At 38.0% G+C, this 14,706-nt stretch overlaps 1 protein-coding gene across 7 annotated transcripts in view; it reads left to right on the top strand.

Annotated features, from left to right (window-relative positions):
- The window catches only part of LOC127652910 (retinoic acid receptor alpha-B), a 153,900-nt gene that overhangs the window by 104,406 nt on the left and 34,788 nt on the right, over positions 1-14,706 (top strand). The window contains exon 1 of one of the 7 annotated variants that reach the window (XM_052139360.1): positions 1,259-2,344. The exons of 5 other annotated variants lie outside the window; for them this stretch is intronic. In XM_052139360.1, coding sequence (XP_051995320.1) covers positions 2,179-2,344 — 166 coding nt within the window. In that variant the 5' untranslated portion in view covers positions 1,259-2,178. Of the gene's footprint in view, positions 1-1,258; positions 2,345-14,706 lie in introns of those variants that run through there. One more of the 7 variants, XM_052139362.1, reaches the window with a different exon arrangement.

The following is a 14,706-nucleotide window of genomic DNA, read 5'->3' on the forward strand; positions in this document are numbered from 1 at the left end:
TACACACAATTAAATAATATTTTCATACATTTTCAGTTTTGCATAATTTGGCTAAATTAAAGTTTCATTGAAATTATGCCCCGTGAAAATATTATGCTCACAACTGAGATTTACCTTGATTTTTCTTTGTTTTCTTGAACATCACTTGTCTCATATTTCATCACTTCACACTTTCATTGACTTGGTTAACAAGTACTCTTGTTCCCTTTTGAAAAAGCTTTCTTAGGATCAAAATTGTTTGGTGTGGAGGAAATGACGAATCATTTTCGAAAACATTGCTAAATAATTTTCACACAGTAAATATTGAAATGGTTTGTTTATTTCACTCTTTGTTTATATGATCATAACATGTAATAATTTGTATTTTCATAATGGATTTTCAAAGTTTAATACTGATAGTCTAAAAAGATGGTAAAAATGAACCTTTGTGCATAAAGAACAATTAAATTGTTGAAGCACACATATATGCCTATATATAGTGTGTTATTTAGTATTTAAAGAAATATTCTGGGTTCAATACAAGTTAAGCTCAATAGGCAGCATTTGTGGTATAATATTGATTACAACAAAAACAATATTTTGACTCATCCCTCCCTTTAAAAAAAATAAAATAAAAAATCTGGGTTACCTTGAGGCACTTACAATAGAGGCGAATGGGGCCAATCTGTAAACATTAAAATACTCACAATTTCAAAAGTATAGCCACAAAACATAAACAATATGTGTTTAGGATGATAAAATCACTCACTAACCTTTTCTGTGTAAAGTTATAGTACATTTTACAACTTTGTTGTCATGATGATGTAATGTCAACAAACTCTAAAACGATTGTACAAATTATGACTTTAACAACTTTACAGCTCAAATAATCACCAGTTTTAACAGAGAATTTTTTTTAAGTGGTTTTATAAAATTATAAGCCTAACATGTCTACCTTTTAACCCTCCAAAACTTGGCCCCATTCACTTATATGTCAGTGCCTTACTGTAATCTCTGTATTGCTCCTCTTTTTTTTTTTTTTTTTTTAAGAAAATGGATGAGATTATTATTATTTTATTTTTTATTTTTTTTTTTTTTGTGGTAATCAACATTATGACACAAATGCTGTCGACTGATCTTTTGATCTTAACTTGTATTGAACCCAGAATATACCTTTTTTAACAATATGATAAAATGGGCAGTGAAATAAATTGTTATGGTGACCGATTCTCGTTGATAGATGTTACATTGATCAGACTGAGATTAGGTTTATCAGCAGCCAATGAGAGAGCGCGCAGTCTGAGTGGGAGTGGATGAAGGTGGAGTTTGTGCGCAGCTGCTGAGACTCGTCAAAAATTGTGGTGTATGTGGGATAGCCTCGAAACTGCGCGAGGATCTGAGTTACCCTGTCGATGAGCGCTTTTGTTTTTTTTTAAAAGAGAAATTCCCCAGAAGTATGTCAATGGATCGACGCAAGGTGTTAAAGACATTACTTTGAGTTTGCGTCTTCGCAGGGTCTGGAATCATTGGAGCAAGTTCTTCCCGTGTCTGACCCACAACCTAAAACGGGATTATTCACGAGACTGATCTCTCTCTCTCTCTCTCACACACACACACACACACACACACACACACACCGATGCGGACGATTGTTTGTCTACCGTAAATATGCATAAACAAATCGGATTGTTAACGAATATTATTTAGAGCACGTATCGTTTTGGGAGCTTTTCAAGAACATTCACTCCAGTTTTTGGACATTTCCACGGACTGCCCTCGTCTGCGCGCGGTACAGCGCTTATACTCGTATAATAGTTTTGCATTGATCATTAGGTTTAATATAGAGCCACAATTTCAACAGCTCGGTGATCTAGGTGTTGCAACAACTGGTGCAGGATTTTAAAATCTGAAGAATGTAGTTCATCCCCGTGGACAGCGCGAGCTTCTGTTGAAGTGACACACACACTGAATAACATTTTTTTTTTCAATGCACGGATTCTTGCTCAAGTGTATTTTGTCCCTCGTGGAAACGCTCCCTTTTCATTTTTGTTTATTGGATTTGTATTTTTTAAATCTTAACCCATCGTTTGACAATTTTAGCAGTAATTTCCCACTTACACAGAATATTTTTAGTCTTACTGAAGATCTCTACCATAGGAAGGAGGCGTTCACTTCTGGGAGATTATCAGTTGTTCTTCCATGATGTACGAGAGTGTGGACGTTGTTGGACTGACTGCTAGTCCGAACCCGTTTTTAAGCATGGATTACTACCACCACAACCGCGGCTGTTTGATCCCGGATAAAGGCCTCGTTTCGGGAGCGGCCCGCGGCTTCAGGAACCCGCACTGGAGCGGCTCAAATCACTGTAGGTGACCTTTTGTTTTCTCCAACGGAAAATATCTTATTCTTAACAGTCTCATATCTAACATTATGCGGACAATTTGATTTTGAGTTTCTCCCACCCGACGACTGAATGTTTTGGGGGTTGCGGGTCAGAGGGGCTCTAACAGGGCAACAACTCAATTTCACGTCAGCTGATACGAGTGTGGGTATTTTCCAGCATGTACATGTTGGCTGTGTCTCAAAAGCTAGTGAGCTGTCTACCTAGGTATCATGGGCGTGTTGGAACGTTCACGTGACCAGCTCACTATTTTTGAAGACTTTAGTTGTGGTTTATTCACCGTTAATGTTCCTCAATCTTGTATTTTCAAGCCTGTTATTATAGTTTAGGTTTTATTTTAAGGGAATTTTTCCTGTCAGCATTCCCATGATGTTGGTGGCAACATCATGGCCTCTCTGGACCTCAGAGTTGTTCATAATTTTTCTGGCTCTTAAAGTTAAATGCTTGACTCCATATATGCCAAACAGGTTAGTGGGTTAATTTATGTTTTATGTTAATTATAGTGGATTATTAAATGTTTGCAATTGTGTGTATTATTCTAAATAGGTGCTTTTAAATTTTTTTTTTTTTATAAATACCTAAATTATCTCTAAAATCCCGCAAAATATTTCCAATAAGAAACCGACATAATGCCACAGCTTGTACAAGTCCAGGAGATGATGTCATATTTGAGCTGGTGTCTTATGGTGTATGGTATGTGTTTGCAGCGCGAGGGTGACATTTCAGGGGGCCAGCGTATGTCTGGAAACATGGTCTCCAGTTTTTGTTGGGGCATGTCAACATTGCTAATCTTGTGTAAGCCTGTTTGTGGGATGATTTGTTCTGCAGCTCAGCATCCTTTTCTTATGGAGAACAGTCTTACCAGCCAAAGTATTTATGTCTTTCGAAAAGGGCATGGAGACAGTCAGTGATGTATCCATGGTGCACATTTGCTCAGCTTCAAAGTTTTAAAGTGGCTAACTCTAAATGAAGCCATGTACAAATGGCAAGCGGAGGTCCTAAGATCCGGTAGAATCCTCTCGAGCTGGTCCCATTGTAGTCAAGGAACATTTTAGGGTGTAAACATTTGTAACTCTAATTGTTTCCTTTACCCCTTGAAGATCTTGTTTTGCTACATTACATTTACCTTAAAAAGAGATTGGATTTGAATGCACTCTGAGTTGTTTTGTTTGTTTCTGTGAAGATCTGAGGAGTTTTTTATTACTCTATATTTGTAATGATGCCTGTCAGAATGAGGCTTCTCCCATTCAGATGTGGCATATATGGTCCATAATTAACCATAATAGTCTGCTGTCTAGGGTTTCTCCTTTAACCCATCATAGTTTCCACTTTGCAAAGTAAATCTGTGGTAACTGCACAAAGATCTGGACCATCAGAATTCTCAAGAGGGCCTTTGACTGAATTGCTCTTTCGGATAATCAGAAATAGTCAGACGGCATGGCAGTTTATTGATGACCACATTTGTTTACTTGCATACACACATACGAGACATTGAATAATTTATGTTTTCAGCAGTAGGTTACTTTAATCGACACCGAGTAAGTGGTGTGTCTTGTGTGTTACTATGTTTATCATAATTTCTTCCAAAGTGTGCCATGTGATTTGTTCTGTTGCGGCCTTCAAACATGAGCACCTTCATGGCCATCGGGAGCGGTTTAAGCCCTCTGCCTACCTGACCTCTAGGTCCTGCTACCTCTGCACAGCAAGAGGCTCTAGCGCTTCGTTTCTCAGGAGGCATCCATCACGGAGTGTTTGAAAAGCTCTCCATCATTCTGAAGGCTGCATGGGACCAAGCAGAATGAAAGCAGCCAGGCTGATCTTTCTGTTTTCCCTCCCCCACTTGAAGACCGTTAACTTGTTATTTACCACCCTCCTTATGAAATTTCCAACACCGCTTTTTTTTCTTGTTAACATGCATTAAATTGAAAGTATCCGACAGGGGTCAGGACAATGTTTGGATTGCACATTGTTTAAGAAGACTGCAGTGCATTGTTGCAGCATTTGTAGTAGTATTTACAGGATCACAGTCAGTACATCTACATGCTATGATTTCAGAGTAAAACAATAATTTTAATTTTTAACATGCCTTTTTTGTGTGTGCATGAAGTCAGACTAACAGACCTAGATAATGCAATTGTACCTCAGTGCCTTCCAGCATATATGCCCATTAATAGGGCCACAACTGGCCTTTGTGTTTTGCACATGTAAGACAGAGGTAACATGCAATATTAAACACATCCTCAGCTGACTGACTTTAAATATTAAATTATACATTGTGTAATGTATACATAGATGGACAGAAGAAGACTGTAGCTCGACTACGCTGTAAAAAAAAAAGTGCATAATTTGTACCTTTAGGGGTACAATGGCTTGTCACTGGGGCAGTACCCTCAAAGGTAAATTTGCCTACCCTTAAACATGGTACATTTTTGTACACTTACAGCTTGTACCTTTTAAGAGGCAAATATGTACCCTTGGTGACTAACTTGGACCCCAGTGTTATGGTACTATAATGTACCCTTGGAAAGGGTGTAAATTTGGCCTTTTAAGGGTACTACCCCAGTGATGAGCACTTTGAACCTTATGAAAAGCAAATTTGTGCTCAATAAAACATATTAAAAACTGCCAACTTGATGTTTAATCACGGTTATTTAATAACATGAAACATTCAATAATTTCACATTTTTGTTCACAATGTCACAGAAGTAACACTTTAAACATCTCAGAATCACAATTTGTCATCAAATACAGCAGGATTAAAAAAAAGTTTTTTAGCCATTTCACTTTAAAAATGTTACTGCACATTTCATTTTAACTTAAGCACCCTTTAATACTCACCCAAAAATAAATTTTTGGAGCACATAAAAGAGGAGGTTTTAATGAACATCACAGGCTATCTTTTCAACACAATGGCAGTTGACCGTACCTTACTTTTAAAGCTTAAAAAAAAAAAAAAAAAACAGAGAGAGAACAAAACAAACATGTGAACACACAAATCACCTTGAAGGAGCTTCTCTCATTTCAGGTTGTTTCTCACAAAAATAAATGATCGTATGCCTTCAGACAACTTGATATTAGATGCTCAATTCACATGGACTACTTTTATGACATCTTTTGGATCTCTAAGCCTTAATTCGAGGCTCTATCCACTGCCATTGTGTGGGTTGTGATATTCATTAAAAATATTTCCTTTTCTGTCCCACATAAGAAAAGAAAATCATACAGGTTAGAAAAATCATGAGGCTGTTTAATATGACCATTTTAATTTTTCGGTGTTAATAGTCTCTTCTGGAACACATGATGTCTTTTAATGATTCTTTGCAATAGCACATTTTAGAAAGTGAGTATATTGGCCGAAAAAAAAGAAATTGTGGTTGCAATTACCCCCTCTTCGATTCATATTCCTTATACACCATCCATTTGATCAGGACTTGAACCATCCTGGTGAAAGCCATTTTCATATGGTGTATTACATCACACTTTAATATGAAAACAATGTTAGAACCGTATTAAAACCATGCAACATTTGCAAAAACAACTTTCCAAGTTTTTCTCAATTTACTATGACAAAACTTACAGTATTACATCATTCTGACAAAACAAAAACATTTGTTTGACAAGATTTACTACTCGTATAATCCACAATAATGCCATAGTAAATGCCTGGAAGATCTTCCGCAAGCATCTCCTCCCAATATACAATTGCAATTTACATTGCTTCAATGTATATTTTGTCCAAAAGGATTTTTCTTTGCAAGCTCATACACAATACTAGTGAACCCCTCCTTGAAGTACTGGACAGTTGATGTATGGATTCGGTCAATTTCATCACATAACTGAGAAAAATTGATAGTAATGGAAAGTTAATGATTCACATTAAATTGATATTAAAGTGGTCACTCCAGTCCTATAGAAATAGTTCACCCAAAAATAAAAATTATGTCCCAACTCACCCTTATTTCACTCCAAACCAGTATATCTTTTTCTTCTTTGGAAAACAAAAGGTGAATGTTTGAAATCTTCAGTGTTTATTGGCCTTAATGTAAGTGACTTAAAAAAGCTAAAAAAGAAAATAGGAAAAAATAAGAACAAAGAAGAAAAAAGTAATGTTGGTTTGAAGTTTCATTAGGGTGAGTAAAAGGCAGATTTTTCCTTTTTGGGTAAAATATTAAACTTTTCAGCAATATAAAAATATAAAATGCCAGAGAGACAGAAAAATTCTGCACACTGCAAGAAAGCAGTTCAACAGACTAAGTGTTTATATGAAGAAAACATGACAAAAAAAGTCTTGAGGTGTAGCATATTTGGTGGAAGAATTGTCTCGAGTGTCGAATTATTGAAAATGAATGCAAATCTGAGGCATAATGGCAGCAATGCGATTTACCAATATGGGGTGTGCAATAATTTTTAATAATTCGACAGTCCCTTGTCAATTATTCCGTACAAAACTGATGTAGGAAAACATGTTGGCTTTCTCAAGCCTGTATTTTGGCAGGAGAGCAAATATGGTTAGCATGCAAACCTGTCAACGGCTATGTCAATTGGACAAATACATGAAATACAAGCAGAATACCAATTATAACAACACTTAAATTTAAACGTACCTCTGACTTTATGTTCAGGTTATTTTAACTTAAAGAGAAAATCCTCTGTCGACAGTCAGAAATCCATCATCATGTTGCGAGCATCGGTCTGTTCACATCCCAAACTTCCCATGCACTGCACGCGCGGTCAATCCCATTGGACGATAATAAACTGAAATTACCTGTTGCACTTGCAGCTCTTCCATTTTTCTTGTTAAAAAAAGTTTGTATTAATTTTGCATATGTTTGCACTCTTCGTTTGAATAAATTAAATGCCCAAAAGATCCAAAGTTTATTGATTTTATTTAAAGAAATGGCACGTATATTTTATGCAGGATAACATTGCATTGTTTCTAAACATGTTTGTAATTTAATGTAAAATGTAAAAAATAATAATAATAATCTCAACACTTTTTTTTTTCATCAGTTGTATGTATGAGAACGTGAACTATTTTACTGTATAGCATTTAGTTTTTATAATGTATTATTTATGTTGGTGTTGGGTGATTTTCAATTACATGTTTATTGAATTGTTGAGATCATGTATGGGGCTATGAAGTGCATTTCATGCACTTGAAGGGTTTGGCTTTGGCAACCTTGAACCACCCCATCCCCCACCAGGAAGATCATAGTATTTTGTGATCAGGTACCTCTTTTGGGTGAAATGGTACATGCATGGACCCTATGATGGACAGAAATGTATTTGTACCTTATTTATCCCTAAAGGGTACATATTAGTACCCTTTTTTCTGAGAGCGTACACAAGAACCCGCTGTTGCTTGACTATAGCTGCGCATGTAAATGTACCTACTGTAACATCTGTGGTGTCACCGGCGACTTGATGAGCCTCTTTTAGAACTGCAGTGTGGAAGCCCTAACTAAGGAAATCCATGTGCCGTTTTATTGTTTCCCATGAACCGTGCTGTGCTGGCAGGACCAATAGCCCAGCCAGTTTGCAGTTGGGAGGGGATGGAGAGTGGAAAAAGATTGATTCCTGCGGAAGGGGAGAAGTAAAAGAGTTTTAGAGGGAAGGAGTAAAAGGAGGCAAGAACTACCCTGCTCTTTTGGTAAACCGAGGCTCACTTAGGATTGGGGTTTTTACAGAACTTTAGACCACGTGGCAATCCTGCTATTGAAACATAGAACTGGAGAGCAGCTAGTTTGCATTTTGCCAGGAGCCCTTGTTGGCAATAGCAGCGATTGTGTTGCTGTGGTTTTGGCTGGCTGACCGAGTGTTTATTTCTCCTAGCCTTAAATACAGAGCAGGACTTGCAATATATACAGGGCCTGCTGGCACTCTGGCAGCACACATCCAGGCGGATCAGCAGCACACACACCCCACATCTGTGCCATGGGGGAGGCTGCGGCCTACACAAATGTGACCAGCTGGTGGTGTACCATAAATGGTTGTGGCCTGGAGTCTAGATAACCCAGTTTAAATGCTTTTTTTATTCATAAAAAAATGTGTATTTAAAAAAATGTTTGTGCCTTAAGGATGACAGAAAAAAACCCAATATCAAAGTATAGTCCAATAGAGTGCAACAGTCTGGCTCTGGAAGTAAAAGTCTAATAATTGTTTTTCTGTATTGGGAATTGATTATTAACGATATCTTAAACCCTCAAAGACAGACTTACCATGAGCTCCAAGGTTGGTAATGAATGGTATATTCGTCTGTTGAAGCCATCCATCCACATTCTCTAATCTTCATTAAAAAAATTATAATTGTGTTTTAATAGTAGAATTCCTGGTGAAAAAACTACTCCACCCATGATCCAGAGGGAGGAAAATCCACCAATCAGAGAAACAATCTGAGGCTAACTACTAATTAACTACTAATATATTTGCTAATATCTGAAGATTTTGCAATGAAATGAAAACATGTTGTTTCTATACATATAATCAACAACTTGAAATCAAAGCTTTGCATTATTTGTTTATCGTTTTTTTATCCAAATATGCCATTCACAATGCTACTCATTTAAGATGTGAAGTACACAGTCTTGTGTGTTTTTCCCTGATTTTTGTTTCAAATTTAAGTTTGAAATGCTGTGATTCTCCTCAGAGCTGTTGATTTGGTTCTACGAACTCTTATGAAGGATTTCATGTATGGGAAAAATACATCCAGAACCATGACTGCTTAAAAAGTAGATGGGCACTGTTGCTCTATAAAGATATTCTGTAGTTATTATATGCCTGATGAAAATCAAAACATAACTCAGACACTTGCCCTATCATCTCTGAGATTCCCTATACAGAAATCTCAAATATCAGTTTTCCTAGAGTGACAAAGAGGTGAATTTACCATGAATGACGGAGATGAACTAAATTAGTGTTAGTTTAGTGACAAAGAATGACCCCTGACAGGTTAATGGGCAGATGTTGTGAATGCCGTATACTTGACATACAGAACACCCGTCTGGTGTCTCAAAGATTCACATCAGAGAGATGACATTTACCTGAAGGCTGAACATTAGCTCTGTAATCATGGTGGTAGAGAACGGCGAGATTTGAACCTGCACAAGGCCATAGGGCAAGATTTTGCAACACATGGCGCCCTTCCAAATCAGATGTGCAGCCCTCCAGCTGTAATGGCTGTTGCCTGCTTTAAAGTACTGCCTTACACTAAAAAACCACAACCACATTTTGTACATTAGATCTCTTTTTAGTATGTACTATCAGGTTCTGCTGGATTTCTTTGTGGCTGGATTTCTTTGTTAGACAACATACACAAAAGGTTAGCAAGGACGAGATTACATACACACAGGGAGGTTAGCGATGACAAGGTTAGCATGATTTCCTCTGATGCCCACTTGAATACATTTGATAGGATTTTGTTTCTGTCTGGTTAGGTGTAACCTAATTATAATTTCATACACTGTCCATTACTGATCAGTTCTAAGCTAACTTTTTATAATCCATAGCCGCCTCTTCTGGTTTCTGCTTTTTCTCTTTTACTCACTTTTTGTGTAATTCAGTCAGTCTAAAGAAGTATGGCTGGAGGGGGTAGCTCTATTTAAGTAGCACTAAGGCGGATTTGGTGGGCGCTGTGCCCAAACACATTGACAGATTTTGGGCTAAAGATGGCTAAGCCATTCTGGCCAGTCCCCCATGCTTCAGATGTTCCTCGACTTGAGTGATTATCTAGATTACAGATGGATGGCCCTACATCTGTTTTACCTCCAAACGCACCAAAGAGTGACTGTAAAGACAAATGTGCAAAAGGAGCATAATGTTGCTGTGAGTGACTACGTTGAAACTAGATTTGACTGTTATTGCAGTGTTACAACAGCAGTAGTTGATCATATGTTTGGAAATAAAGTAACAAGCCAGAAGATCTTTTTAAAGATTCATGCTGCTGGTCCGAGATTAATGTTGTCCAGTGATGTGTGATTTGATTAAAAAAAAAAAACTGCATTTGACCCATTGTAGTGTTTCCTGAGAGCCAATGACATCAAGTGAATTCCTGAGGGCCAGATTTCGACACAGAAAAAAGAATTGGGGATGAGGTACTTAAAAACTCAGACAGAGGGGGTTGGGGGAGCATCTCTTATATTGCACGTCATAAAATGTCAAGGAAAATAGGGCAGAGAGAGTAACCAAGACCAGCTATAAACACAGGCAATAAAATTAAGGGAAGCCTGGGGGCTTAAATCTGCTCTGGGGAGGGGCCCATTGGGAAGGGGTTAGACAGCACCTTGTAGGGCGATTGGGGTGGGGAAGGTTAAAAGGAAGAAGGCCAACTAGGATTGTTTTCAGCATGTCTGTAATGCGGCACATTTAAAAAAAATTTTTTTTTATATAGTCTAGTCAGAGGCTCTTGAGAGAAAAGTCCCAGATAGCCTTTAACTTTTTGTTTAGTTTCATATAGGGTTGGTACAATACCAACATTTCTGTAGTCCATACCAATACTAGTACAATTTCACAATTCTCGATACCACAGCAAAAACTAGTACAGTATACTTTTGAACAACACTCTGTTAAACATTTTTTTAAGTCTTTCTCAGTCTTTTTGCATCAAGTTTTTTTTTTCTTTTTTTTAAGTAATTAATGTAAACACTCAGTGATAAAGGATAAAGAAATTAGTTCTGTGTAGCAGCAGATACAGCATTGAATCTGTTCATTCGATATTGTAGAAAAACTGGTCTCATTACATCTTTATTTTAGTAGCAGCTTGATACAGAAGTGCCGATACCCTAGTTTCAACAGCATTATTAATTTGTGTCGTAATGAAATTTGCTTTATGGATCACTTCTCTTCCCGAACTTCCCTAATGTGATGGCATGATGAAATAATGGCTTTGTGTGCACCACTCATCAGTATGTCATTTTTTTCCTGGTAAAATCTCAGATGTCAGTGTATTAAACATCATTGTGTCTGAAATATTCCTCTACACAGGGTAAGAAATGGATCACCTCATCCTGCAGAGCTTGCATTCTCCTCACTTGCTTGATTGTTAATTATCAGAATGAATTCTGTAGGTTGCCGCAAATGAACATTGTGGCCTAATGAGGCGAGTACAGTTAATAGAGTTGTGGGAATGGCTGCTCTACCCATCCTGTGATTGTCTTCATCTAACTGAGGAGTGAAATAACTCATGTCTAATGGCCTTTTGCTCGTAGCTTTAAATCACTTGACAAAAACGCAAAGAAGTGATAGAGCTGCCTCCTCAGTATTCATTATTTCACAGTAATTAAAATTTGTCACCGGAAAAGACCAAAGAGACTGATTGTATTCAGACCAAGGAGGTCTATAATACCTTGAGAAAGCTATCCATTAACATTCCCATTAATCTCAATGGAAGTTGTCCAGATGGCGCTTGACCTCTCGGGAAGTATGCAATTTAAAGTCTGCCTTTACTCATGTGCACTCGGTTCTGCAGACAGGCTTTTTTTAGAGCCGTAAATGCCATGTCAAGAATGCGCACATCCCCAAGTTCTTCACTTGTGTCAGTAGTGAAAGATGCTTTTTGGAACCAGATGCTGTTGTTATGGCATCTACCAACAGGGGCAAACTGGGCCATACTAACCTGCCAAACCTTGACCACTTGATTCAGACTAGAGCGAAGGCATTCTTGTTAATGCACCTTAAGTAATATGTAACTGTTTGTATAGACCTCTGTGAGAGGTGTGTATTTGACATTCTGTTAAGATAAAGGGCAAGTTACAGTGGTCTAACGTCAGTGAAAATACTGTAAATGGATCCTTAACAACCAGTCAAACTAAACAACTCTCTAATCCCACTTCTGACATTTGACCTAGTTTGATTTTCTTTACCTTCCACTTTGCTTCCCTGCCCTCTCAGATTTTCTCTTTCTCTCCCCCGCTCTAACTCAGTCACTCTTTCGTTATCTCAGCGGTCCAACTTATGATACAAGCTTTCTTTGCAGTGTTGCAATGAGCTGTACCTGTGTCCCATAAAGTAAGCAGCAAGCATTGAGGCCTTGGATGAGTTGAGCCATTTTTTTCTTTTGTTTCTGGAGCTCTGCAAAGACCCTCAAAAGCTGTGTGTTACATTTACTTCTCATTCCCTAACTCCTTTTTATATTTGTTTCTCTTCAACCTCTCACCTCCATCTCTCTCTCTCTCTCTCTCTCTCTCTCTCTCTCTCTCTCTCTGTCTGACGTAGATACACTCAGACCTTTTGTAAGAAATACCAAGGTTCAAAAGTCTCTGAACTTTATAGGCAGTGTTAGAAAAGTACTTAACTGGCTCTAGCAGTCAGTGAGACTCTCTCTAGTCCCTCTTTTATTTAAAGTCCCTCTCTACATATTCACTCTGGCATGGGCTTTTACAGATGAATCAGTGTTTCCCATTAATTACCTAGACAGTGGTGGCCCCCCACGGTCTAATTTGTCCTGCCACAGTTTCGTAATGAACCGAAAATATTTTTGCACTTCCTCATAATAACATAAAAAGATCTCTAACGTTGTGTTTTGCACCGTTGCTTCGGCAAAGCATCTCTCTCTTCCAGTAAGTCAGAAATTAATGAAGAACACGCAGTTTTATAATTCGCAAGCGATCTAGTAACAGCTGTGCCCTGTTTGATTGACGGGCAGCATATTTGTGTGTGCTGAACATACACATGTTCAAAAAATGCTCTCGCTAATGCGCACCTGAACAGACAAATACATTTCAAAATTCCACCAATTTTTTTTTTAAAGCTGTTAAAAATCACTGAATTTTAACATGATGAAAAGTAGATTTCATTCCATAGAAGTACCCCTGCTGTAAATGACGGTGATGGAGACTGCTTTATTTGACTACCATACGTAACATTAAATAATTGCCATACGACAATAGCCTCCTACCCAGTGCAGTTTACATTTCTGTCACAGAGAATTGAGTTGATTGCATAGGTACACTATTAGGTTGGGCATCGGGCATAGTGATTGAGGCTCAGGGTTACGGACCAGAAGGTCAGGGGTTCAAGCCCCAGCACCACCAAGATGCCACTGTTGGGCCCTTGAGCATGGCCCTTAACTCTAGGTTGCTCCGGGGGGATTGTCCCTGTAATAAGTGCACTGTAAGTCGCTTTGGATAAAAGCGTCTGCCAAATGCATAAATGTAAATGTAAATGCATAATTTTTGAAAAATATACAACATAAACCTTGACATGTTACTTGAGCATGTAACTTAAATGTCCTTTTTTCTCTCTGGACAAGTAACTGTTTTACTCGGACTAGTGCATGACCAATTTATTTGTCCGGAGGACAAGCACATGATGATGCTTAAATGTCGAGTCCTGGCTCAAATGTATTCTCTGAACTTTTTTTGTGTTTTGACCATTTGTGAACTGCGTTAAACTCTATCTCGTTTATGCTTTGTGGGTGTGACTTTTTTTTTGCTGTGTCATCACATTCATGTTTATACAACCATTGTTTATATGATTAAATTACAAGAGCAGAAAATTCTTAATAGGTATAGCCTCTTAAGTTTGCACTCAAATGCTGCCAGACCCCCCTATAGGGTCCGAGGTCCACCCACCACAGTCTCACAAAATCCTGTGGGAAATACTGGAAGAATGTAGGTCAGTAACTATTACTGGGAGATCAGGGGTTCACCCAGCTATGACTGGGCTGGCCTCATCGCTGGGACTTTTGTAAGGCCACAATATGCGAAGCATGCCTGTCTTCATATAAACTAGGGATGCACCGATATGAAAATTTTTGGCCAATACCTATTTTAACACAAAACTTTAGGCTGATACCAGTATTTTGCCACTTACCTTAGTTTGTAAAATTAATCAAATGAAAACAAATTTTAAAAAAAATTCAACAAACCATTGCATTACTTTTCTTTGGGCCCTATTTAAGGCAAAAGTAAACTTCGGTTGTCCACATTGCTATTTAGAACATGCACAGTATGCCTGATGCAAATTCTGTCGTCAACACATTCTGACTGTCCCGTACAGTCCAATTTTTCTGAACTCGTGGACATTTTTCATCTCTGCGCATCGTCTGTGCATGCTCCTGCTGTTGACTGAGGAAACAAAATAAAAAAAATTATTTATCACGTAGCAGTTGTAGTGCGCATGCTTCAAATGGATTCATATTCGCCAGGGTCAAAAGAGTATACTTTAAAAAAAAAAGCTAAGAACTCGACCATGTGCAAAACAACCCAGAACACGAAGTAGTATACCCAAACGTAGTATACCCAAGCCTTTAAAAGCAAACAAACTGCTTTTAAGGTCTTAGGTCCTGTACAGTTTGTTCTCTAGAGATCCCGCACATAGCTCCTCTTACG

This window comes from Xyrauchen texanus, chromosome 12 (assembly GCF_025860055.1).
Source record: "Xyrauchen texanus isolate HMW12.3.18 chromosome 12, RBS_HiC_50CHRs, whole genome shotgun sequence".
NCBI lineage: Eukaryota > Metazoa > Chordata > Actinopteri > Cypriniformes > Catostomidae > Xyrauchen > Xyrauchen texanus.